The 26727-nt window shown below is 39.7% G+C and overlaps 2 protein-coding genes across 3 annotated transcripts in view; one reads left to right on the forward strand and one right to left on the reverse strand.

Moving 5' to 3' along the window:
• Nucleotides 1-6673: 6673 nt before the first annotated feature.
• On the reverse strand, nucleotides 6674-11262 carry LOC138215736 (lymphocyte antigen 6S-like). Its single transcript, XM_069178054.1, has 3 exons — nucleotides 11135-11262; nucleotides 7008-7115; nucleotides 6674-6919 (listed from the first exon to the last, which is right to left on the reverse strand). Exons 1-3 carry the CDS (start codon nucleotides 11181-11183, stop codon nucleotides 6765-6767), a joined length of 312 nt encoding a protein of 103 aa, XP_069034155.1. The 5' UTR covers nucleotides 11184-11262; the 3' UTR covers nucleotides 6674-6764.
• Nucleotides 11263-13042: 1780 nt separating this feature from the next.
• Nucleotides 13043-26727, forward strand: part of msh3 (mutS homolog 3 (E. coli)) — a 52079-nt gene continuing 38394 nt past the window's right edge. For both annotated transcript variants that reach the window (XM_069138622.1, XM_069138623.1), the window contains exons 1-11: nucleotides 13043-13305; nucleotides 13415-13532; nucleotides 16651-16943; nucleotides 18295-18516; nucleotides 19223-19339; nucleotides 19437-19554; nucleotides 19647-19783; nucleotides 20590-20756; nucleotides 25176-25285; nucleotides 25478-25592; nucleotides 26602-26686. In XM_069138622.1, the coding sequence (XP_068994723.1) occupies nucleotides 13156-13305; nucleotides 13415-13532; nucleotides 16651-16943; nucleotides 18295-18516; nucleotides 19223-19339; nucleotides 19437-19554; nucleotides 19647-19783; nucleotides 20590-20756; nucleotides 25176-25285; nucleotides 25478-25592; nucleotides 26602-26686 (1632 nt within the window). In that variant the 5' untranslated portion in view covers nucleotides 13043-13155. The remainder of the gene's footprint in view (nucleotides 13306-13414; nucleotides 13533-16650; nucleotides 16944-18294; nucleotides 18517-19222; nucleotides 19340-19436; nucleotides 19555-19646; nucleotides 19784-20589; nucleotides 20757-25175; nucleotides 25286-25477; nucleotides 25593-26601; nucleotides 26687-26727) is intronic.

The following is a 26727-nucleotide window of genomic DNA, read 5'->3' on the forward strand; positions in this document are numbered from 1 at the left end:
AACAATTTTTGCTGTAATTTATAGTGATGTGAACTGCATAACCTTATTAAATTAAGCCAAACAATTCAATGGTTGATACATGATTGTGGTTTTATTGAAAAGGTATCAATTTGGAGTCGTTGACAGCTTTTACATGTTGAAAAATGCTTTATTCTTTGTGGGTTGCACAAATTATGTCAAGAAAAGTAAAGCATTTTTAAGATGTGATTGTTCCAGGGTTTCAGAGAAAGAGCGTGATGATGGCTGAGGAGACCAGCAGGAGGATGACACTGGGACCAGATGGTACAGCAGTGTTGCACAAGTTCCTTTTACAACAGGTCTTGGAGCTCAAACATCTAAAGTTGTGCATGCAGCCCTTAGTAATGTAACCTGGAACAAAATGACACCAGGATTTCAGTTCAGTAACATACCGTCTGAAAATATGCTAAAAACACTTGTGGTGTGGAGGAACGACGTACCCCACTTACTGATGGCAAAACATCGGTCCGAGAGAGCAGGACAAGTTGTGATCCGTGTGCAGTGTTTAGGACCAGAAAGCCGACAAGTGTAGCATCTTAATCCACACACTATGCAGACATAATAATGATGGCACACATGGATTAAGATTCTCATCAATTTAAAACTTTTTAGAAAAAAGCACCATCAGTTTCACAGATATCTTTTTTTAATCTTCACTGGCATCCGGAAGTGGTGTTGGTACAGGAAGAGGCCCCTCACCACAGTGTGCAGTGACACATTCTGCAATCAAAGCTCAGAAGAGAGAAATTGAACGAGCTGCCCTCTCTATAAAAACCTGATCAAATAAAATATTAAACTTCAGAGTGAGTGAAGAGCTCTTTTGGACAACACTACACCTTCATCGCTTTTCACAATGACCTTTGAATAAATTTGTGTTACAATGTCCAACAAAAGCTTTAAAAATGAATTAGAATTTAATCTGGAAAGAAACAGATATTTTCCAACTTTTCAAGTCCTAAACAATGTGCTCTGTCTAAATAGACTTTCCTAAAAAACCTGAATATTATCATCCTGGAGAGAACTTTGTTTGTGTGATAAATTTAAACGATGCACATATTTTATCTTTCATTGCCACTTTAGTGTCTAAGACCACTTTCAGTTCTTCCTTTTGATTTTCAGAGAACTGTCAACAAGAGCAAAAAATAAAAAACTTAGTTTCTCTTTTTTCCAACACAAAACAACTACAATAATCACGTGAGATTAATAATCTGTTGATATCATATTTAAATGTGTTAGTCAGAGGAACCAAAGTATTTTTGAATTGCTGTACTTCTACATAAATAAAAGATGTGCATACTTCTTTGACCACTTTTACATTATGTCCAGATGAGTCAGATGAATAATAAGCTGCTCTTACCTGTGGACACAGTCAACATCAAGATCAGAGCTCCATAAAGCTTCATGGTGTCAGGAAGAAACAAAGACGAGGTGAGATGAGAACTGAACAAAGGAAATAAAGCTTTGTGTTTATTCTCCTCCTTCAAAGGTGGGCATTAAACGCAGGGCAGGAAGTCTCAGTCAATCCTAAAATTGACTGATGATTTTTTGTTCTTTGTCTTGTTTTGTCACTCATCCTTTACATTAAGCTTCATTACAAAACTATTCTTGCTGTGCTCAATAGTGATGTGAAATGCAACAGAATCAAAAAATTCAATGGTTTAGAAATTATTGATTTTATTGAAAAGGTATCAATTTGGAGTCGTTGACAGCTTTTACATGTTGAAAAATGCTTTATTCTTTGTGGGTTGCACAAATTATGTCAAGAAAAGTAAAGCATTTTTAAGATGTGATCGTTCCAGTGTTTTAGAGAAAGAGCGTGATGATGGCTGAGGAGACCAGCAGGAGGATGACACTGGGACCAGATGGTACAGCAGTGTTGCACAAGTTCCCTTCACAACAGGTCATGGGGCCCACACATCCAAAGTTGTGTATGCAGCCCTTACTCACGGAACCTGCAGACATGATGGGAAAACTTTAGATTAAAAAAAGACAGCAGGTCGTCAGGTCAGTAATATACCTGCTGAAAACATGTTTGATGTCCAGCTATAAACACTTGTGGTGTGGAAGAACAACTTACCGGCCACATCCAAAGAAAAACATCAGTTCAAGGGATTAGGACAAGTTATGACCTGTGTGCAGGATCCAGGACTGGCAGCAGTACAACTGAAGCATGTTAATCCACTCACTGTTCAGAAACACAGGATGATGTCACACATGGATTAAGATTCTTCCTTCAATTATGCACCATCTCCAGAATCAAACCCATACTGTCACACTCTGACCTGGAAAAAGTAATTTATGCACTCATTTTCTCTCGACTCAATTACTGCAACTCCCTCCTTTCTGGCATAAACCAAAAATCTATCTCCCGCCTCCAACTAGTCCAGAATGCAGCAGCTTGGCTTCTTACTGGTTTTAACAGACGACATCACATTACTCCAGTTCTGGCCTCTCTCCACTGGCTCCCGGTTGGTTTTAGAATTGATTTTAAGATTTTGTTGATCACTTTTAAGGCCCGCCTGGGTCTGGCCCCGAGCTACATTATTAAAATGTTAGCTCCATATGAGCCAACTTGCAGCCTTAGATCCTCCTTCTGGTCGTTCCAAAGTCGAGGCTTAAATCAAAGGGCGACCGTGCTTTTGCCATTAGGGCCCCTCGACTTTGGAACGACCTACCTGAGGAGATAAGGCTTGCAGAATCATTGACTTCTTTTAAATCACTTCTTGAAACCCATTTTTATAGAATTGCTTTTAAGTAATGTTGTCCTTTTATGTCCTTTTATGCAGTTCTTTTGTTCCCCTGTTTATTTTATTCATTCATTTATTTGTTTGTTTTCTATTCCATTTGCTCGTTTTGGTTATTTGTTTAGTTTTCTTGTATCCATTACCTTAATGGTATGGTCTTTTTTGCCTCCTGTTTTCTTAAATGTTTACCGGTATTGACGTTATGTATGACTATGCTTTGCTTCTCTGTAGAGCACTTTGTAAACTCTGTTTTTAAAGGTGCTATATAAATAAAGTTATTATTATTATTATTATTCTCATCAGTTTACACATATTTAGAAAAAAGCACCATCAGTTTCACAGATATCTTTTTTTAATCTTCACTAACATCCAGAAGTGGTGTTGGTACAGGAAGCATTTTTGAATTGCTGTACTTCTACATAAATAAAAGATGTGCATACTTCTTCGACCACTTTTACATTATGTCCAGATGAGTCAGATGAATAATAAGCTGCTCTTACCTGTGGACACAGTCAACATCAAGATCAGAGCTCCATAAAGCTTCATGGTGTCAGGAAGAAACACGGACGAGGTGAGATGAGAACTGAACAAAGGAAATAAAGCTTTGCTTTTATTGTTCACCTTTCTTTCATAACTTTAGTTTCCACAGAAAGCCCCACTCCCTCTGCCTCCCACAATGTGTGACGCACATGAAGTGAACTGACCAGAGATATCTGGTTTATCCAGGGTTTGTAAATGAATACAGGCACTACAATTGATATTGTGGTTGTTTTGTTTCATTGTCCTGGGTTTGTATGCTCATGGTTGCGAATGCACTTATTGTAAGTCGCTTTGGATGAAAGCGTCAGCTAAAAATGAAATGTAATGTTTTATAGGTCCATAAAATGTCTTTCGTGTTACACAAATCATTATCTAAATGTTTTAACAGTATTGCTCACTTCAGAGGACTTTATTTGCAACTAAAACTTATTTCTTCAAGTTCATTAAGTTTCTTTATTTTCTAAACATTTTCTTAAAGTTTATGAGCTTTCCTGGATAGATTTCAGTTTATACATTTCCAATTAATTCAATTGTGAGTGAATATAACAAAGAATTTTAAAGTCTGGTCAACTCAATATGCAAAAATGTGCAGTTTGACAACAAACTGGACAAACAAAATGTGTTCTTAAAAAAACGTTGTGATTGTGTTGATTTTTGTCAAGACACTGCAAGGGAGTTAATCTCAAATCCGCCAGTTCAGAGAAAAACGATAGTTTCCTCCTGACACAAACATACTTCCGATGGAGTCAGTTCAATCTCCGGCTATTTGGACACGTGGACACATTTTAAGGGAGGAATTCAACTCTACTAGTGTTACCGTGTGTTAGCTGACCTAGTTGTGTTTAATTACATGAGAGTAAAAGACACAAAGAAATAATATGTGAGAAGCCAAATTCTCACTGTGATTTTACTGTAAATTCAATTGCATATTGGTATTGAAGTAATCTAAAAGTGAAACCAGACTACAAGTGACAAAACAAGCACCAAATATTATTGCTGGAAGATTTCCATCAGAAAATATATGCAAAAATGTAATGCATGTTGATGAAAGTTAAGGCAACATGTTTAACATGTTTCCATTATTTCTGCGGCGATTTTAGTTTGTTGACCTTGTGGTAAAACTGGAAGACAAAATAGATTTAACCTGTGTAATACTTAAAAGTGTCTCAGTGTTTCTCCGTCAGTCATTCTTTCTGATCTGCCTGTTTGTTGTTGTTTCAGACCAGATGACTCCCACCTGCCCTGGTTTCCCAGTTACATCAGCGGATATTCCTCACCTTAGTCCTCGTCAGGCCCTCAGTATTTACATTACATTACATTTAGCTGATGCTTTTATCCAAAGCGACTTACAATAAGTGCATTTCAACCATGAGGGTACAAATTCAGAACAGCAACAATTAAGAAAGTACAATTTTCTTCAAGATAGCCAAACTTCAAAGTGCTATCAGTAAGTGCCATTTTAAGTGGTACTAAAGTGCTACCTATTCAAGGTAAAGTATTTACATTAGCTTTTCACATCTGCTTCTTTTTCAGACGGTCTTGCCTCTCCTGACCTGTTTTTGACCTCTGCCTGTCTATCTGGACCCCATTTTTGCCTGATGCCTTTGTTTGTCTGTAAAGCAGTGTAAGCTTCTTTTGTATAAGTAAACTTTACCCTTTTAAAATTATTTATCTGCCTCTCGGTGTTGTCCATTTGGATAATTTTCTAAGTCATAATAAGAGTAAACAGAAACTTGAACTTTTCCATTACAACTAAACACCACCTACTAATGAAGATCGTGTAATATGACTGAAGGATCCAGACAGCGACTAAATGGAACTCTTGGACCATGTACACAGTAATGGTAATTCTTTAATGAGAAAAGGAACGTAAACTTAACCAGCAGCAACTTAACCTGCAGGCTCACAGTAATAAGCCTGCTGGGACGACAAAATATTTTTTTTCTTCTCTAAATAATAATGTCTGTCTATTACTTCAACCTATAGCTGTGTAACTGTGTGACGATACACAATATCACCCTGAATCTGAAACACTTGATTGGAATTCTGCCATTGACATGTTTATCAATTACACCTGACACATCAAAATGTTTCCTGTGACAGAGGCCTAACGTGTTTATTTGATTGTCTGTTTCATCACCAGCGTGCCCTGTCGGTTGTAATATGGTTATATGATAAGAGTCTCAAAAAATTATACCAAATTATGAGAAGAAAAATTCTCGTACCCGTTTTAAAAATGTATAAAATTACTTTTCATGTTTAAGGAGCCAGAAACGCTTCTAGATTAACCACAGTTTAATTGTCATTCACCGTGTGTACACTTGGTGTCGCTGTGGTAGATGTAAAGCTCAGGTGTAGAGCAGACCGGCACATCCGGGAACTTTGGCTTTCAGGAAACGTACCCGCCCCATTCTCAGGAAGGTCACTGGTGACGTCAGATGTCTTACCCCGGACGAGGAAAGGTGTTTGTTGTTTTTACAGTTTTGGCGCTAAAGTTTGAATATCGTGATGGACATTGTGTGTTGATTTGTCGCTGAAAACGGAACATTTATTCCGTGGAAACAGTAAACGGGATTTTCATTCTGCAACAGAAGAAATAACTTGCAGATTCTTTACTCAAAACAGCAGCTGGTAACGTATGATAATATCAAACAGAAGCGAAGTGAGTCAGCCAGCTGACATGTACCGGAGTTATGTTTTTTAATTACAAAATAAAAATAATTACAATCAGTTACAGTGACTGAGAAAAAAAAATCTGCAATTGATTTACAGTTATTACTCAAAATCGTGGCAAATTACAAAGAGGTTACATCTAAATATATTCTTTTCATTAAAAACTTTGAATTTAAGTTTGACAGGAGTGTTGTGTACTGAGGTTTACACTGCCCAGTTTACATGTATTTTTTTTTAAGGACTTTTCAGCTTTATTGCCCAGTTGAAAACATCATTTTAGAAAAGTTGTCAAATTAATGAGTTGCATTAGTTTGATGAAGTAATCAAAGTAGTTATATTACTTGTTATGTTTTTAATAGGGTAAATACTAATCTGTTGCATTTTACCTTAATAAAGTACCCTTCCCAACTCAGTTACTGCCTATGACATGCAGCATCAGTCCAGTTATATTACTTGGTCTACCATGTAAATCCCCAGGTTGAACAGTTAACTGTATAATTTAATAATTTTCTGATGGTTCATGCTTTTTGTCCTGTTTTTCCCACCCTGCTTCCTTATTAGGGATTCATAAAAACAAATCTATTATTTCCTGGAAACAGCATAATACATTAAAGGTAATGCCCAACTGTGGTTTCTTTGAACAAATGACCCGTTCAGTGTAGTTGCAGTGAACACGGGAAACACCGTTAATTCGCTGCTCGAGTGTGACATGTTTATTTCTTCTTCACTTGTACATATTGAGTTAGGGAAAAAAAAAGTGAAGCACAGAAACAAAAAGTATCCCGAGCCTCAGAGAAACAGTGTGATGATGGCAGAAGACACCAGCAGCAGGATGACACTGGGACCAGCTGGTACGGCACTGTTACACAAGTTCCCCTCACAGCAGGTCATAGCACCCACACACGCTATGCTGTTTTGGCAGCCCTTCGTGACAATGTCGAAACCTGTAAGATAATAACGTGGTAATGTCCACCTGGCATTCAGTACAGCAAACTTCATTCTCAACAACAGAAACTTGTGACAAAAACTCACCGTCTACTTTGAGAGAGTAGCATCGGTTGAAGATGACTGGACAAGATTTGGTGTCTGTGCAGGATTTGGGTTCGGCAGCTGTGCACGTGAAGCATCTTAATCCGCATGCTTTACAGAGACACAAAGCACAAGAGCTCAAGACGTGGCAGGCACAAACAGGCCAAAGCCTTTTTACACTGTTACATTGTGGGTGTTTGTAAGAAATGGATCACTGCAGTTTACAGTATTTCACATCCTGAAATGAGGAGAGTAAAATTATGCCAATTTGAACGAGAAAACCATCTGGTGTCTTAGTTATTTTACATAAACCTGTATTTATTAATATATGCAGTGTTTCTCATAGGTTGAGAATTTACTAATGGTGGAGGGTAGCAGCGCACGCCTGGGGGCGGGTGGTTGGTGAAATACTGATACCGATACTTATCCATACTCTTTTTGATACTGCTCTCCATAATTTGGTACAAAAATAAAGATATGACAAGATTCAATGATTTTTTTTTATCATTACTTTTTTGGCTAAAATAATTTAAATTGCTTCTTAAGTTTCCTGTATACAATAGTACAGTAAGTGAGGAAAAGGGATGGATATTGTTAAGATTTTAGTGATACTGCTGCTCTTACTGATTATTGATCCAATACTCTGATGATACTCCGATTGGTTCTTTTTGTTTTTTTAAGAGAAAGAAAAATGCCACATCATATAGTGTATATAGATTAATATTCTAAGTTGCAAACTGCACCAGCATTAATTTAAACTTTGACAGTGTTTTTACTGTGCAGTAGTTTCCCTGCGGCCCCCACATCACTGAATGGTTGATCCGCCCCTAGTCTTGAGTGATATGAAACTGAAACTGAGTTTCTGACCGACAGCTCAGATGATGCTTTGACCGTTTTAGACTGAATTCATGAACGCACCCATAACTATCAGATGGTTAATGGTCATTTTTAATTTGTTAATCCATGTTTGTATAATTGAATGACTCAGGCTGCTTTAATACCGGAGCACTGACACATGAACTTCAAGCTTGGCTGTAACTTTGCATCTCTCCACCTGTATGTTCTGAAATTTCTGGATTGCTAGGGTTTCAGCCCTCACATGCAAAAGACTCTCAGCCCTTATATATTTTATATTTAATATTTTTTACTGTTATTTTATTGCTTTCCTGTACCTATAATGCTGCTGTAGCGAAAATTTTTTTCCCCTTGTGGGATTAATAAAGTAACTACTGTATCTAGGTAGGTAGGTAGGTAGTTACTTTATTAATCCCTAAGGGGAATTTTTTTTCACTACAGCAGCATACAGGAAGCAATAAGATAATAATAGAATAATAAAAAGCAATAAAATAGCAGTAAAAAAAAATATAAAATGCACAGTATATACAGTATATACAGTACAGTATATATCTATATATATTATATACAAACAACCAAGAAACACAGACAACAGTGTTATTGTTGTGTGATTGATTTGGCCAGAGGTGAGTTATTGTACAGTCTTATTGCGGTCGGCAGGAATGATCTCCTGTATCTGTCCTTGTGACAGCGGAGCTGGAGGAATCTTTTGGAGAAAGTGCTCCGCTGTCCCTGCAGCAGGTGGTGGAGAGGGTGGTCAGGATGATCCAATATGGATAATAGTTTGTTCAGCGTCCTCCTCTCCACCACCTTTTCCAGACTGTCCAGTTTGTAGCCGATGATGGAGCCGGCCTTCTTACCCAGTTTGTTAAGTCTGTTGGTGTCACCGGCTCCAATGCTGCTCCCCCAGCAGACCACAGCGAAGTACAATGCGCTGGCCACAACAGACTGGTAGAACATCTCCAACATCTTGCTGCACACATTGAAGGATTGAAGTTTCCTCAAGAAAAAGAGTCGACTCATCCCCTTCTTGTAGACAGCGTTGATGTTGGTCTTCCAGTTCAGTCTGTTGTCATGGAGACACCGAGGTACTTGTACTCCTCCACCATGTCCACCTCCTCTCCCAGAACTCTCAGCGGTTGTGGAGCCGTCGTCTTCCTCCTGAAGTCGACCACCATCTCTCTGGTCTTGGCCACGTTCAGGAGCAGGTGATTTCTTCCCGCCCACTCCACAAAGTCCTCCATTACTGCCCTGTACTCGTCCTCCCGTCCATCCCTTATACACCCGACCACTGCAGAGTCATCAGAGAACTTCTGCAGATGTCAGGACTCTGAGTTGTACTGGAAGTCAGTTGTGTATAAGGTGAACAGGAAGGGAGACAGAACAGTTCCCTGAGGAGCTCCAATACCACCGACCACCGTATCAGACAGCACACTGCCCAGACGGACAAACTGTGGTCTGCCTGTCAGGTAGTCAGTGATCCAGGAGACGGTGGACTCGTCCACCCCCACCACCCGCAGCTTCTCACTCAGCAGCAGTGGTTGGATGGTGTTGAATGCACTGGAGAAATCAAAGAAAGTGATTCTCACAGAGTCACTGGTTCCATCCAGGTGAGACTGAGCTCGTTGCAGCAGGTAGATGATGGCGTCGTCCACTCCCACATGACGCTGGTACGCAAATTACAGAGGGTCCAGAGAAGATTTCACCAGCGGCCTGAGGTGGGCCAAGACCAGCCTCTCCAGCACCTTCATCACATGAGATGTGAGGGCAACCGGTCGGTAGTCGTTGAGGCCGGATGGAGTCGTCTTCTTGGGGACTGGAACCAGGCAGGACGTCTTCCACAGCACCGGGACCTCCTCCTGCTTCAGGCTCAGGTTGAAGAGGTGTTGTAGGACCTCAGCCAGCTGGACGGCGCAGGTCTTCAGGACTCCGGGGCTGATGCCGTCAGGTCCTGCAGCCTTGCGCTGGTGGAGTCTCTCCAGCTGTCTCCTAACCTGGCCAGTCGTCACAGAGAGAGGGGTGGGGGTGGGGGAGGTCATGGTGTCGGTGGGGGGGTCATGGTGTCGATGGAGGAAGAGCCCTTTGAGATGGAGGGCTCTATGCAGCTCACCAGGGGGGGCAGAGAGGGGAGGGGGGGAGGCAGCAGAGGTGTTTGGGAGGTGTAAAGTGTGGAGGAGACAGATGAGGGTGGTGAACTAGACCTGTCGAAGAAACAGTTTAGCTCATTGGACCTCTCCAGGGAGCCCCCTGGTTGTCTCTCTCTCCCCTTGAACCCAGTAATCTCCTTCATACCGGTCCACACCTCTCCCACGTTGTTCTGCTGGAGTTTGGCCTCCAGCTTCCTCCTGTAGGAGTCCTTGCACTCTCTCACCTTCTCCTTCAGGTGGCGCTGCACTCTCCTGAGCTCCTCTCTGTCCCCAGACCTGAAGGCTGCTTTCTTCTGATTAAGAAGCACCTTCAGATCTATCTATCTATCTTACATGCAAAAGACTCTCAGCCCTTACATGCAAAAGACCTTACATACAAAAGACTCTCAGCCCTTACATGCAAATGACTCTCAGCCCTGACATGCAAAAGACCTTACATACAAAAGACTCTCAGCCCTTACATGCAAATGACTCTCAGCCCTGACATGCAAAAGACCTTACATGCAAAAGACTCTCAGCCCTTATATATTTTATATTTTATATTTTTTACTGTTATTTTATTGCTTTCCTGTACCTATAATGCTGCTGTAGTGAAAAAATTCCCCCTTGTGGGATTAATAAAGTAACTACTGTATCTATCTATCTATCTATCTATCTATCTATCTATCTATCTATCTATCTATCTATCTATCTATCTATCTATCTATCTATCTATCTCTTACATGCAACAGACTCCGCCGCTGTCTGTGTGTCTGATATATTTTACCTGTTCAGTAAAAACTAAAAGCACATACTAATCAGATCCTACTACTGAGCTGAAACACGCTTATTCATTTTCTTGGCTTCATGTTTGCCACATTGAGATCAACCAGGATCGCAGTTTCCATTCTCAACCCCCCCACCCCTCTATTTTTTTTTAAAACCGGAAACATTTGCCTTTACACTTTAAAGTTTGAAGGATTACACAAAAACAGTATATTGGAAGCTGTTTCCTAACCAGCTGGCTATGCAATAATAGTTCCCAAACTGTTTTTCACCTCCTTTCCAGCTTCTATGACAACCTTTAAACATTGCTAAGTTTCTTGAAGTTACAGCGATCATTAAAGGCACACAGAAAGATGATCTTACCTGTGGACAGAGTCATAAACAGGACCAGAGCTCCATAAAACTGCATCATGAACTTCAATTGTTAATCAGCCTTGTGAGAGAGGGAGCTGGAGCAAAGCCTTCCCTTTGCAGCTCAGCTTCTCTGTCTGCATTTGAAACTTGAAAATTTGCATGTCTTGACAAAGCTTCCCCCCAACTGACCTCAATAACACTATCCCTAAAGGGACCTCATTATTCCCGAGACAGCCATGCCAACTAACTGTGTTGGGAAATGAAGACACGGACGAATGCAACTAGATAGCCTGTGAGGTTATTAGGATATAAACTGATTTCATTTTAAACATGTGTAATAATAAATAGTAAATAAAAGAAATTAGTTGAGGTGGTTTTGTTTTCAAAATAAGAGTTGTATAGAACTTCATTGTTTTTTTTTTCCATAATACATTTTTTTTTTTTTTTAAGTCTTTTTTCAAAGCCTGATTTGTTTTATTCCGGTAGATTTCCAAAGGACACTTTATTTCAGGCCTTTTTTTCTATAATGGAACATTTTGTCTCAACATCACTTTTCATGACACTGTTGCAGAGTTGCAACAGAGGTCAATCTGAATCAACCAGTTTAAAGCTGATGAGACAAAGATGAAAACAGGAAGGATTAGGCAACATGAGGAACTTCTTTGTGCTGACACTAGGGGTATGTCTGGGTTGATCAGTAGGATCAGCTTTTTATAAATGTCTATTAGTGAATGAATGGTGAAGTAAATACAGTGCATGTCCCAATGTCTTATGATTGACTTATGAAGTCATCAGCAGTTGGCAAATGTCGCAACATCCTGTATTTATTTCCAATTAAAAGTCCTTCAGAGCTTTTCGGGGGTGACTGATGGGCTAATGAGACAGAACAGGACACAGGTGAGCTCAAAAACTAGTGGGAAAAAAACAAACAAGGGTAGGAAGAAAAAATAAAACGGACACAAGAGGTTAATCATGTAAAAATCAAACAGGAAACTCAACAACTACAATGCAGATCCATGCCAGCATTAAAATCAACATGGAATACAAAATGTAATTATAAGAACTAACATTAAAAAAAAGCGTAATTACAGAATAAACATGTCATTAGCACATTAACTATGACATCACAAGGATTATTAAGTTCAATGTCTTTTTTGTTTAATTAATGTTGAACAAGGTGGTGCACATTGTTACAACCAGAGATGCAGCTCTGAAACAGCTGGTTGTGAAGCACAGTTTAATGTGTAACTGCCAAACAGATTTTATAATGAATTTATTTAAACTGTAACAGTATGAATTTAATGTGTGACATGAATTGGGCCATATTTCCAAAATGAAGATAAATATGTTTTTATTTAATATTTGTATTCATATTCGATAGGCTTAATTTGTTTTGATATAATTAAATAAACACAATTCTTAATTCACAACTCTTCAGATATTGGTCAAAGACCTTAGTTGTTCTGCCATGTTGTTTGTAAATCGTAAAAGTTTATTGACACCGGAAAAACAGTTTCGAAATAAAAGCGTAAAGATGTGACGTAGCTAAGAGATTTAAAGATTAGGAGAAAAAAAACAAAAACGTTCAAGCCCTGCATTTGAGAATGACTACTAGATAGTGTTATGGTTAACAATACTTTTATTTCATGCTTTGGAGGTACAGTTTTAATTTACAGTAGATTACCTAGATAAATACAGTCCCCGAAACAGGAAGAAAAAGTTATTCCAGTGCAAGAGAAACTAAAAGATCTTACATTAAAATATGATTAGATTTCCAAAACTAAACTAAACTTGACGTCGTCAAGATCAGTGGTTTCATTTTGGAAGATGAAACAGGAATCCGTCTTGTTTATTATGTTCACTTGACACCAACTACGTCATTTACGCGCCTGCGTGATCTCAGCACATGCGCCGCTATGTTTTGAAAAGCCGGAGACAGCTGGCGCTAAAGCCCTGTACTACTATTCCTATGTGCACGTTTTTCTATGCGTTTATTCATGATGGATCCATCGTGAGGCAACAATTGAATCATGCCAAAGGCTATGAAAAAGTCGTGCACCACTCAGACCTCCATTAGCAGGTACTTCGGAGGACTGAGCAGCAGCAGCAGCAGCTTGTCCGACAACACGCAGCGTGGGATTAACCAAAACCCTGGTGAGCGCCAGCTCTCAAGAGGCAAGGTAAAGTGTGCTTTAATTTAAAAAAGAAATCCCCTCCCAACATCAGGTATGCTTCACTTAATGCCAGTGGTAATTACTGAACCCCACGCTTTCATGTGTCGTGCAACAGAAACTGTCCTCCGATGATGATGATTTTGGATTGCCAACCAAACGAGCTAAATTTTCTGTCAAAGACCAGCAGCTGGGGCATCTGGAGTGTGAGCCCGCGTCCTGTCAAAGCACTAAAGGTGAGTACGTGCACCTCCTAATACATTTCTCCAGACGGCATGTGCAGGGAGGCACAGGATGACAGTTTGGTTTGCTTAAAACTTAGTTAAACAACAACAACAAAAAATCTGATATTAATATTCTAAATATTTTTTACACAATATATGAGATACATTTTTTGCAAAGACATTTTGAATGCTTGGTGTGTTGCCTCTGAATTTGAGAAGAACAGCTGTAGTATTCCTGATAGTATTATAGATAAATTGCAAAATAGCAACAAGGCGACATACTCTGTCTCTTGGGTGATGATTAATTTTTTATGAGTCCAGAGGTTTTTACCTAATAAACCTTAGAGGCACATGTGCCCACAGTTAATCACATACAGACACGCACCTCGCTGGGACTGTTGTACATACAGTTACATTGTTTATTTTTTCAAACTCAAGTGATGTTTGCAGTGCGATCCTCATGGCTTTGAGGTCAAACTAAAGTGAGCAGCTGAGTTGGCCTTTTACACAGGAAACCCATCAAGCTGTCAGAGGAGCAGACTGCATGGAGACAGGACTCTGATATTTGATGCTCTGGAGATGGAGGATTATATAAAATTACATCTAGTACCTATAGTTGCTCTAAAGATCATCTGTGTTCTGATTCACCTCATCCTTAATTCATGAGGAGCTGCCTGTGGAGCTGCATGCCTGCCTATGGCTGGTTTTCTATCTAACAATAATCTGAGGAATCCTGTCTAATACTCAAAAACTGTTGCTGATTGAAGTAAGAAGAGTCTCACCAACTATTTACTGCTAAATTGTGGACATTATTGGGATCCTCTGGAGCTTTCTGGCTCTATCCTGCTGAACTTTGGGCCTAGTAAGCCTTGAAGGTCAAACAATGCCACCCAAAGCCTCTAAACACCACTGAGGAATATGTCACGATGGCTCAAGTGTTGTCTTTGGCTCACTTGATTGTAGCATCAAAGATTTTGATGAAAGTCTGTCCAGCTCTCTTGATTTGATGAACAATGAGGGTAAATTCTGTCACATTTTAGGAGATTTCTCATTTCTCAATGGTCTTTATTCTAGTTACTTTTTTCCTCTTATTCAGAAAGAAAGAAATATCACTGAACAGTTCACGACTTACATTAAAGTAAATTCACAGGTTCATTCTTACTCTATACGTCAATTCTCAGATCTTCATCCTATTAAATTTTTCAGGTATATATAGGGTTAGGGTTAGGGTTATATAGGGCACCAAATTATGGGATAGCTTTTCCAATCTGACAAAAAGCTGTTCCTGTATAAAATGCGTTAAAAGGTGCTTAAAAAAAACTTGTAACTGTAACATACACACATACACTCATCACTGATCCTCAGTTTCTGCTCGTCAAAACACTTGGCTCTCTCTTTGCCAAACAGATCGCTCTGCTCCTTTGCCCAGACCTTTGCTTTGTGGAGCTCCATGACGGTCTAATATCCAATGTGGTTCTAGAGTTCTTAGTTTTCTTGTGCTTCTGACTTAAGGTTGTTGGAGAGCTCTGTGAGGCTCTGCTCCTGAGAGACACTATTTTCCTCTGCTTTTTGCAGCTGAGCCTTTAGCTCCTTGACCTGTTCGAGTAGAGCTTCCTTTTCTTTCAGTAGGGCTTCTTTCTCTTGAAGTTTGGTTTCCTTTTTAGTTCCTAAGAACTTGCTGAAAATCTGCTGCCAGGCGCTGTTGTTGGTGCCTTGGGCTGATTGACTCGCTTTCAAACTCATATTGTATTACTGTCTTAAGATTCACTCACGGTAGTATGTCGCCAGTTGCTTTAAGATGCGCTCACTTAAGAGTAAAACCTCTGACATTGAAAGTCAGCATTATAATCATATCTCAGACTAACATGGATAGTTTGGACTGTGACGGCAGATTAAAGGTATTGACAGTAAAAGTTCTAACAGCAGCAGAAATTTGAATTCAATTACTACTTCTTCAGTTGTAATTACTTCTGGTGACACTTAACCTGTGAACAAAATTGGACCAATTAAACATCTTAAACTGATCTGAATTATCTGAATTTATGTGATAAGTTTTTTTTGGCAAACAGGTGTCTTGTACTTTCTAGCAGAACAAGTCCCCATTCACCGGTCGGCCTTCAGCGGAGCAGGGTGGAGATAGTTAGAGTTGACCAAAGTGTGCAGTGCGTGACATTATGATTTTTTTGAGGGTTGATGTTTCTACGGCTCTAAAACCTAAAGGTATGACCAAAATCTTAAAAACTAATAGAATTAGAGAACTTTCCAAACTGATTAGATGAACAGCCTGGACGCACTCGTACACACACGCCTCGTGGCTGCACATGAGAGGACTTTGTGGAAGTGGTCTTTGCAACCGGATTTGAGTCAAATTCCTTGTGTTTGGAAAGTCTTGAGCACACGACTGCTTACCAGAGGCTTGGTATTTCTTCATAGCATGAAGAATGTGGGTTTTTTAAACTGAACTTGTGATAGTGTTTTTTGTTACACTCGCATGAAGCCGCAAATACCACGATGTGGGTGATTATACAAACCGTCACTATACAAATTCTCAGTATGGTTGTACTCATGTCAGTATCCTTGATGAAGGCACATTTTCTCCCAGATGAGACACTGACTGATGAATTTGTTTCAAGGACTAAGTGTCCTACACTGATTTACATAAATGCTTTAAATTAGAGCCCCACTCATTTTTAGGGACAACACCGATATTAGGGAGTAAAAGACATCTGATATTGATATCAGACGATATTTTTATATTCTGTTTATACAGTATATATAAACACATTTTTGTAATTGTCCCTCAAATGTGGTCATTTTGAGTTTTGACACCTGTGACAAAGACGTAATGGAGGCAGAATGTTTTACAGTTTATTGTCCACACTGACATCGATGCACTGAAACGGTAAAATTCACTGGAAATTTGATCATGATGGATAATTATTAAAAAGATACCCCAAATAAAACATGATCTAATTCCCCCCTGGCAGCTTTTTCTGCATTATGTTGTGTAAAAAAAAGTTTTCATATCGGCCAACATATATGCCCATACGTGATAGATAATTTCCAGCTGATAGATCTGTCGGGCTCTTGTTTTGACTGATGCGACATGTTGTTTGTCTTCTCTCTTCAGAGACAAAGCTAACATCGAGCCGAGGAGCAGGAAGCCTTTGTTCCTCCACCTTGGAGAAGCTGAAAAGCTTCATCTGTGTAGCTGAGCCCAGTGTCAGCCACAGTCACACACAGGAGGAAACAGATGGTGCTAGCAGTAAAATCTGCGGTCAAGAAAGGAACGTTTGGCCTCCCTGCGGTGTCTCAGACCAACGCAGACCCACAAACAGACTGCAACAGGCAGAGGAGGAGTGTGAGGAGGAAGAGGAGGAGGTCAAAGAAAAGGAGGGTTCAGGACTGGTTGCTACAAAGCAGGTGGGCCATAAAAATGTAGACGACATGACATCATCGTCACTAGAACGTGTTCAGGGCAGCAGGTTAGCCAAAGGATGAGGGTTTAAGCCCCCATGATGGTAAGCGTTTGTTTTGTTCAAGTGTCCATGACTTCAACAAAAGTATATAATGATTGTATAATTATAATTGAATGTCAACTACTATTCACAACATTTTTAAATGGCAAGTATTCAAGACGAGAGTAGAGTTAGGCTGATTAATCAACTGGGCCACTATATCTGCTAATATTAACTTATTGCATTAATGTATAATGGTGTTCAAAAGTCTGAGACCACGAGTGAAGATACCTCCATTTTCAATTAGTTTTAAATTTAATACAAATTTGTTCATCACAAAAGATAACAGCCTAAGAATTTCAACTTTTGTTCTACCTGATAGTGCTTTGAAAATAACTGATCCAGTTTCTAGTTGTTTTAGAGCTCCACACACTGCCCCCGTAGAAACCTTCAGTCAAGCCATGATTCGATGTTGAGAAAGTTCCACTCTGCTTAAAAATAACAATCTGATTCCTGAAACTTTCACTTGGTTCTGATGCCATGTTCCCCACGATCATAATACTACTTGTTAAACAGTGTTCTGCTGAAAACTTGAGGCACAGTCATATTTTTAACAGGTGAACAATGGCTGTGGAATGATTTACCTGAACAAGCCTCTGATGAGTTGACCAAACCCATCTGAGTGTCATCTGAACACTGCTTCGCTTGAAGGATGCAACTCAAGGAAATCTGACCTGTTTGTACAAAGGAGTTAACATGATCAGTACCTCTAATCTGCTTCAATTTGATTGCTGAAAAACAAAGAATCTGAAATATTTCTTTACTTTTAATGTCATAACTTTTTGTGTTTTTAAATCTTTCCAAGTTCTCAAAACGGTAGTATTATTTCCAGGTTTACATTAAAATAGGACAGAACCTCAATGTAGTCTCAGACTTTTGGATCCCACTGCACACTATATGCGTATTTGCTGATAAGTAACAGGAAGTTCCCGTATAGAAATGCCAAAAATATCTTTGAGGTAATTTAAAAACAAGCTTGTGTGGTCACATTGTTGTCACATTTCTGTAAATATGTTGTTTATGTGTGACTGTTGGCCATCATGTCGTTATTGAATTTTCCCCTCAAATCTCTCAAATGTCATTTTGGATATTGGCTATATTGTCAATGTTATCATTAAAAAAAACTTACATTTGAGTGGAAAATAGAAAAACTGATTGAGGAACTGTTATTGCTGAAAAGTCAAAGAGGGACTTCTGTCTGAGGAAACTGTTGCAGGTAGTAATAAATGCTTTTTTTTTAATTTTTTTTTTTGCAGGGGCTCCTCTTGTCTCAGTTTGCCAAGTCAGGCGGAGGAGGAGGAGCAGGAAGGGCTGCTGAGCCGAGTCCTCTGTCAGACTCTTGCACCTCCTCCAGACGCTCAAAGAGCGTATACACTCCTCTGGAGCAGCAGGTCATCCAGCTGAAACAGCAGCATAAGGATGCCTTGCTGGCTGTGGAGTGTGGTTACAAGTACAGGTTCTTTGGAGAAGATGCAGAGGTGAGAAGTAAAAAGAGTTGACGATGCATGAAGTATAGTTTTAATCTAAACTGTATGGAATGTGTTTCAGCTTGAGAGACATGTCGTACTTGTTGTCGATGGCTGTATTTAGCGGTTTCTTCATCCTTATGGATGTCTTCACTTTCTAATCAAACTGTGTTTCATTGATTGTTAAAGAACATTTTCATCTAATTCTAAATCTACAAGTCATATGAACTACTTTTGAGCAGAGCAACATTTTTAGAAAGCATACTTTTTACGTGTGACTTTATCGGTTGTTTGTTGTACATCACTTTTATTAAATGGCACTATTTCATGAAGGCTCAAAAGTTTTCTTTTTCAAATATGTCAAAAAAAGTTCACAATTTCCGGCTAACTTTTCACATGACTACATCTGAGTTAAGCCAACATTGGCAAATAGCTAACAAGCCTGCAGATGTATCAGTCATGCTCTACTAAAATACACCAAACACACACACAGTATATGCCTGCGCTCCTTAAAAAAAAGAACAAAAGGCACAAGAGTTAAAATAAAAACAGAAGTACGGTTACATAAAATGTACAAATACTGCAAAAACCACCTGCAGTGGATGTGGATTGAAGAAAAGTTAAAACACTGAAATGTGTAGCAATAGACAGTTTAAAAGTGTGTTAATGTGTGTGTGTGTGTGTGTGTGTGTGTGTGTGTGTGTGTGTGAGAGAACAGATTGCTGCAAAAGAGCTGAATATCGTGTGTCATCTGGATCATAACTTCATGACGTGCAGCATCCCCACACACCGCCTCTTTGTTCATGTCAGACGTTTGGTGTCTCACGGTCACAAGGTATCAAATATTATTTTTCATATTGTTCTTGTTTACAAATCCAAGCTGTTTAGACTCGTACTTTTTCTAACTCTCCATTATTGTCTTTGATTTTTAGGTTGGTGTGGTTAAGCAGACAGAGACGTCTGCGATCAAGGCCTCAGGGGCCAATAGGAACGCTCTGTTCACACGTCAGCTCAGCGCCCTTTACACCAAGTCCACTCTGGTGGGAGAGGGTATCCTTACGGGCAGGGAATGTGTGTGTGTCCTTACAACTGTTTTTGATGTCTCTATATTTTTAAAGCTGTGTCCTTGACCGTTGTCCGAGATGTAAACCCCGTCTGCAGACTCGGGGAGGTGGAGGAGGGATGTGGTGATGTGGTGTCGGACCCTCCCGACAGCTTTCTCCTGTGTGTCAGTGAGAGCTGGGATAAAGTGAAGAAGCAGCTCACTGTGGGGCTGGTGGTGAGTCTGATGAGCACTCATTCCAAAAACCTGGAGATGCATTCAGGCAATTTACTCCCCAGTAGTTTTTAACCACATGATTATTACACTTTATTTGCAGGTACAAGAGAATATACCCCTCAGCTCGTTTTTTGTTAATTCACATTAAGGGTCTGCGTTGTTTCATCCTTGCTATTGTGTATTTTGAAATAATGTATTGTTAATTACCAGTTTATTTGAACTCTGTTGTTGATGAGGTGCAATAATAATAATGGATTAGATAAAGAAACAGATATTCCCATCTGGTTATTTCATCCATAAATAATTTCTTAATTTAGTTTCCAGAAAGTCTAGTGTATCGTTAAATCATGATAGAAGATTATATTTATGTCCCCCAGCCCTGATATTGAGAATAAAGTAATGCAGGAGTGATTCAACACAATTGAATGTTGTTCACAGAAGAGTTGTAAAGGAAAAAAAACATTTATTTTGCCATTAATTTACTTTATTGAATTTTAACATGTGTTCCCACCTTTTCTTTTGATTGAAATTATCTTTTTATGGAGCCTCTACTGTACAACACAGCGAGCTTTGAGAACAAGCTGTACTGTTCTTAGAAATAATATGATTTGTAAGAAAAGAATCTTAACATGAAATGTAAAAAGCCATTTTAAATAAATCAGCAATGCGAGGGCATTATTTTATAGAAACATCTAAAACTCATTCCAGGTGGTCAAACACCACAAGAAAAACGAAACGTTGATATGCATGTTTTCTTTATTTCTTCATTGTGTGCATTATTTTTTTGCATTTGTTTTTGTGTGTAGGCGGTTCAGCCCAGCACAGGAGACGTGTTATTGGATTATTTCCCTGATGGTCCATCTCGCTCTGAGCTGGAGGGCCGTGTCCTAAAGATCAACCCCGTGGAGATCCTGGTGCCATCTGACCTCACCGAACAAAGCCACAGACTCCTGCAGAGCATCACTAATGCCAGGTCAGGGCACTAGAGGGCAGTATATACGTATTTACTGCACAACACTATATTCCTAGTGGAGTACTGAGGTTGTCTGTGTGTTTACAAAAGTGTGTGTTTGTGAGTTTAGGCTATTTCATTCTGAGGGAGTGTGTTTAGATTTCCGCAGGCAGGCAGCTTTTTTGTCTCGCTTTCCGTCTGTATGAAGAAATCATTGTGGGCACATAGAGCGGTTATATGATAACGTTCGTCATCACCCTGGGTTTCACCGCAGGACAAACAGGGTGCAAACAATATTTATTTATCTTAAAAGTTCATGGGTAGCGTTTTTCCCTGGACTGATGCTTTTTTAATACTCATTTTACACATATTTGTTCAATGGTTTAATAGTTAATTTGTGGGACAAATGTAGATGTAAATGTTGAATACCAGTTGAAGTTAATGAAAGTTGCCGGGTGGCTCTATTGTGTAGATATTTGAATTTGACTCCAAGGCAGCATCTAGCTTCCTGCTGCTGGAAATCAGATGTTGCAGTCTGTGGATGTGGGTATAAAGTAAAGTACAAGGTAAAGTGTATCGTAGTTTTACAAAGTTTATAACAGAGCTGCAACAATTAGTTGATTAATCGATTAGTTGATTGACAAAATAATTAATTCATGATCAGAATAGTTGGTGATTCATTTTGGGGGTAATTCTTTATTGATAGAAAGTTTAAATTCTCAGATTTAAGCTTCTTAAATGTGAATATTTTCTGGTTACTTCAGTTGTCCATGATAATAAACCAAACATCTTTTAGTTGTGGATTGCTGGTCGTGACAAAACAAGACATTTTAGGCTGCACCTTGGAATTTAGGAAACACTGGTCTACATTTTTCACCATTTTCTGTCATTTTTAAGATAATCGCTTTACCAAGAAAAAAATAATCAACAGATTAATCAATAATGGAATTAATTGGTTATTGGAGCCCTCCTCTAGAAGAGTTACTGTTTACAGAATAAACAGTTCACAGAATAACATTTAGTCGATGCTCTTACCAGACAAATTATGAAAAAGTGTTCAGATTAATTTAGTCAGCACCATCATGTAAAAATACTACAATACAAGTAGAGGTGTGAAATTTCAAATGTTCTTTTGAATGAAGTAACTGTGTTTAAAGGATACGTTCTCCCTGTGAACAGTGGAGCAGTTTGTCATTGCTGCTGATTGTCTTCCTGTTGACACTGGCCTTCAAAATATCCTGTTTCAATGTGCTATTAATGAAAGTAATTGGGGATAAAATCCATGGTCTTTGTGCTTTGCAAGAATACATTCAAAACTTCATCTGAATGTAGAAAGTTACACCTTTTTTTTAACCCCTTGACATATAGTTTTCTGCCTGTTATGCGGTCAATACAATTTCCATTTTGTGTAGTAATTAATTCCTGCAGCTGAATAAGAAAAACCCGAAAAGCACAAAGAGATGATTTCATGCTAAAAGGACTCTACCTTGAAAACTGAAGACAGGTGAAGGCTCATGTTCGCTTCATATAAACTTTGGAACACATGTTTATGCAGAGTAAGACTGGATTTTGTGAATTGAAAGTGCAGGGGATCTTTAAATGGCTAGTATTAACAGAATAAATTATTGCATCAAGCAAAACCACTTTTAATGCTCATATCAGTTCATGACAACTGTTTTAAAAGAGATCTGAAACCTTTGCTTAAAGCAAAAATCCTCCCAATGATCAGCTCATCAGGTACAGCAGGATGTCATCAAGTTTTATGTTGGGCTAACAAGCTTCTCCTGAGTCTCTGATGCTTGAAGTCTGTTGCGAGAACCACAAGATGATAAAGACTGATGAAGTTTGTCTTTCATTCGTCGGCTGACAGTGACATCGAACTGATGTGTTCCACGAACCTGTTCCTTCCCATCGCACCACCATTCAGCTCGTCTTTGCTGGCAGTGTGGAGCCAGCATGTTCACACCAGTGGGGATGGGATCCTCTGGAGGCTGCCTATGATTGCATTATGCTGTGAAAATGAAATGAGAGAGTGGGAGGGAGTGGAGTGGATTGGATTAGAAGGGGATGCTTGGATAAATGGGAGAAATGCCTGCTACTTTCTGCTTCTTGTCTGCGACTCTCTGACGGCGCACATTTCTCATTATTCACTCCTTTATCGTTTTTACCTCAGTTTGAGTTTCATTCCTTAAAATGTACTTCATTTGAATTCATTCCTCTCTTTTTCTTTTTTTCTGCCTCCGCATCCTTTTTGCAGATGTCCATGTTGAGTGATTATAGCGGAGACAGGCCTGTAAAGGCCAGTGCAATTATTGTGTTTGAACAGCACTGCTCTCCAGTGTTGTTCTCATCGGAGACAAGACTCCTCAATTTGCCGCTCGTATCATACAAATACAGGGCAGCTCTGTCTGTTCAGCCCAGACAGACACATGTATCCCATTTATATTCACAGACAACACTGAGCTACTCTGAGCCCATTACACATCACTAATACTGGTGACGTCTCACGATATATTTGTTGCTTTTTTCCTCAATTATTATTATTAATCAGACTCAGAAGAACAATAGATAATTGATTCAGGATTAGATGTTTTGATGGATATCGGCACTGACACTTGTTAGCATCACTGGAATGTCTCTCCAACCCATTAACAAATTGCTACAACATGGCGCACCCAGGTGAGCATTTAAACCGGAGGTTATTCAGGCTGCTTGACAGTGTGCGTGTCTCTGGGGTTGGCTGGCGAGATCGGACCCCTGGCAACGGGATTTGTTTTCCATGGAGCGGCTGGTAAAGAGTCCCCGTGAGCTCGGTTGTAGCAAGGTGCAGTATTTACTCATCCTGGACTCATGAGCCAGGATCAGAGCAGTGAGGGTGATTAGAGCGACTGAAAAGCTCTCTGGCTGGTGCTGCCAACATAAATGTTTCAGTCGAAGACAGAAGTCCTGTTTCACAATAGATACACACACACACACACACACACACACACACACACACACACACACACACACACACACCAAAGGACGTAATTTGTGTATGTTACAGTTGTGACTTTGAATTCACCCTGCAACAGCAGCAGATACTCATCGACGACTTTAATCTGTTGTCCAGAGTAATGAGGAAACTGCCTTTGGAAAGACACAGTGGAGTTTTGGCGCTGCTCGTGGCTCTATGAACGGCAGTGTGGGTCAGTTCATTGCTTTGGTCTCAAAAACTGGGGAGATTGCTTTTGCATCTGGTTCCACCATGAACTTGATAGTTGTGGCTTTGAGGAATCCCTCAATCGTGTTGGAGTCTTGAACAGACATTTATGGTTGTAAAAAGAAGAGGTTATGAACCTACAATTTGTTCATTACTTGGATTTGTGACCCTGTTGACCCGGTTTAGGCCTCAGCTGTACTGCTAACTAATATGATGAGCATTTTAAATATTATAGTTGCTGATCATTAACATATTTGGATTGTCATTGCTTACATGTTAGTATGGTGATGTTAGTGTGTAGCTCGAAGCACTGTTGTATGCGAGTACAGCTTGACAGAGCCGCTAGCCACTAGACTCTTGGTCTTGTTTAAATAAATAAAAAAAAAAGTCCAACGCTATGAGCTTAAAAACAGGAGATCTCAAATCAGACCCAACCCAAACCACTTGCAGTCTAGATGGCACTTGAACTGAGACGAGAGTTATGATCAGAAACTCAAACCTCTGGTGAACTGTTTCCACTTTCATAAACCCGGCTTCATGGTGCTGCGTCCTGTCAGGGTTTTGCACAAATGCTACATGCACCCCCGTCCCTGGATCAATACCTGCAATTCTTGCTGTTCTTTTAAACTTTGTAATACGGCTGAATTGACTGGGTAAATGATTAATGGTCCAAGTGTGAGCACAATATAACGTCTATTGATCACTTTATACAATCTTTTCTCCGAGTCTGGCTACAGTGAAATTTTATGATTATTGTGTGTGTGTGTGTGTGTGTGTGTGTGTGTGTGTGTGTGTGTGTGTGTGTGTATGGGCATTAGCAAACGGAAAAAAAGAAAATGCTCCAGCAATGCGTCCGGAGCCACGTGTTTGCCTTGGTTGCCCTGGCAACAACCGAGCAGACAAAGCAAAAGAGTCCTTGAAAGCAGCAATGCCGAGAGAGTGGATGTAGCAATAGGGAGATACGATGGAGCGCCTGGGAGATGCAGGGTTGATGTGTGCGTGTGTGTGTGTGTGTGTGTGTGTGACTGAGGTTTGCGTCTATAGAGTCTACTTGAACAGAAGGACGGCTGGAACACGAAGTGCTGCTGTGTCTAATTGTTCTCACTGCAAAGAAGATGATCAAATATCAGATGTATTTCCTTCATGTTTGTGTCTGTACACTCGTGACCGTCCCTGACCTTGTGGATCTGTGCTGTCATGATGAATAAATAAACTTTGTTGTTATTGTTCCCCTCCAGTGCTCAGGCTGATGACCGAGTGAGAGTTGAAAAGAGGGACAGCGCTCAGTTTGAGTTCACCGCTGCAATGAACACAGTCACAGAGTTTTACTGCCACACCCAGGAGAAAGGTGTGTTTGTTTCTGCCTTTTTACATCTCAACCTTTTACTGTTCCACTTCATCAGTCATATCCTGTCATTGAGACAACTAAGACAGTCATGCTGCGGTGAAAACACTGGATGTGTCCGAGGGAGGAGGCCTGTGACTCACCGCTGTGTTTTAATCCCAATAATATGACATATTTTGTGTCCGTGTCCTCTAGGCTCTCGCTCGCTGTCGAGTGTAGCATCCTTAGAGAGCCCAGTGATCTGCTGTCTGGGGCCGCTCATCCAGTACCTCCAAGAATTCAGCTTAGAGAGAGTGCTTAGGAGCGAGAGGTACATCAAAACAGATATACACACACACACACACACACACGCACACACACACACACACACACACACACACGCACACACACACACACACACACTCAGCAATGTAGCCTGCAAGCATACTCCTACCTGTTGTTGAAATCCTGGGTAGACCTGAAATGATTAGTTAATATATTTTGATAATTTATCAATAATTTATTTTCAAGTAAAAGTAATCAAATAATGGTAAGCATTCTCTTACAGAAAAAAACACATGAATTTCACGTGCATAAACACGTGGTCACATGTGACCCCAGACACGTGATTGTGCACGTGTGAAACATATATTTTGCCCATTTTAACATGAGGCCTTGGAGCATTTTCATCGTTTCATTGTTAGGAGGGAAGCCTGTATAGATTCCAATGCGAAAACTTTGCTGCATATTTTCCCAATGTTATCATATGCTGCAACATGTGGTAAACATGTCTTCTACATGTGATCACATTGGGATCATGTGCTTTTTTTTCTGTAAGGGCTCTTCGGTTCCAACTTTTCAAATGAAAGGCTTTGTTGCTTTTCTTTGTAACACATCACTGTAAACTAAATCTTTCAGATTTTTTGACTTTTTTTTTAACAAAAAAATAAATTTTGAGATGTTATCTTGGAATCAGGGAAGTTATCTTGGGCAGTTTCTTATCTTTTCATTCTTTGACATTTCATAGACAACTCAAACAAGACAGTCAATAGATTAATCAATACTGAAAATAATAGTTCATTGCAGCCCTAATCCCGGCACTAGAAAGGATTTTACTCGTTACAGGAATGAACCACAGTGTATTTTACAACTTTCCACAAATACAAGCCAGGAGGGAAGAATGATTTTCTGTCATAGAATTGCTTTGAGCTGAAAATTACAGATTCATCTCATTACATTTTCATCACACAAGTTATCACATTTGCAAACTTCTTCCCAGAAGATGCATTGAACATTTAATCACTCAGCTGAATCTTAGTAGGATTTTGTTCTCTGTGCAGCTCATTCCGGCGTCTCTCCTGTGAGTTGGAGGGGATGATGCTCAGCGCCGCCACTCTCAGGAACCTGGAAATCCTCAACAATCAGGTGAATGCACATCTCAGCCGGCAGCCACCGATCAAAGCATA

Source organism: Embiotoca jacksoni, unplaced genomic scaffold (genome assembly GCF_022577435.1).
Source record: "Embiotoca jacksoni isolate LCO1_2020_lvr unplaced genomic scaffold, fEmbJac1.0.p SCAF_8, whole genome shotgun sequence".
NCBI classification, from domain to species: domain Eukaryota; kingdom Metazoa; phylum Chordata; class Actinopteri; family Embiotocidae; genus Embiotoca; species Embiotoca jacksoni.

Bases quoted from the DNA above. Each gene is read 5' to 3' on its own strand.
- LOC138215736 (XM_069178054.1), bottom strand. From the start codon at position 11,183: ATGATGCAGTTTTATGGAGCTCTGGTCCTGTTTATGACTCTGTCCACA. The intron at 7,116-11,134 runs GTAAGATCATCT...GTCTCTGTAAAG, and splicing joins GTTTATGACTCTGTCCACAG to CATGCGGATTAAGATGCTTC. The intron at 6,920-7,007 runs GTGAGTTTTTGT...ATTATCTTACAG, and splicing joins CTACTCTCTCAAAGTAGACG to GTTTCGACATTGTCACGAAG.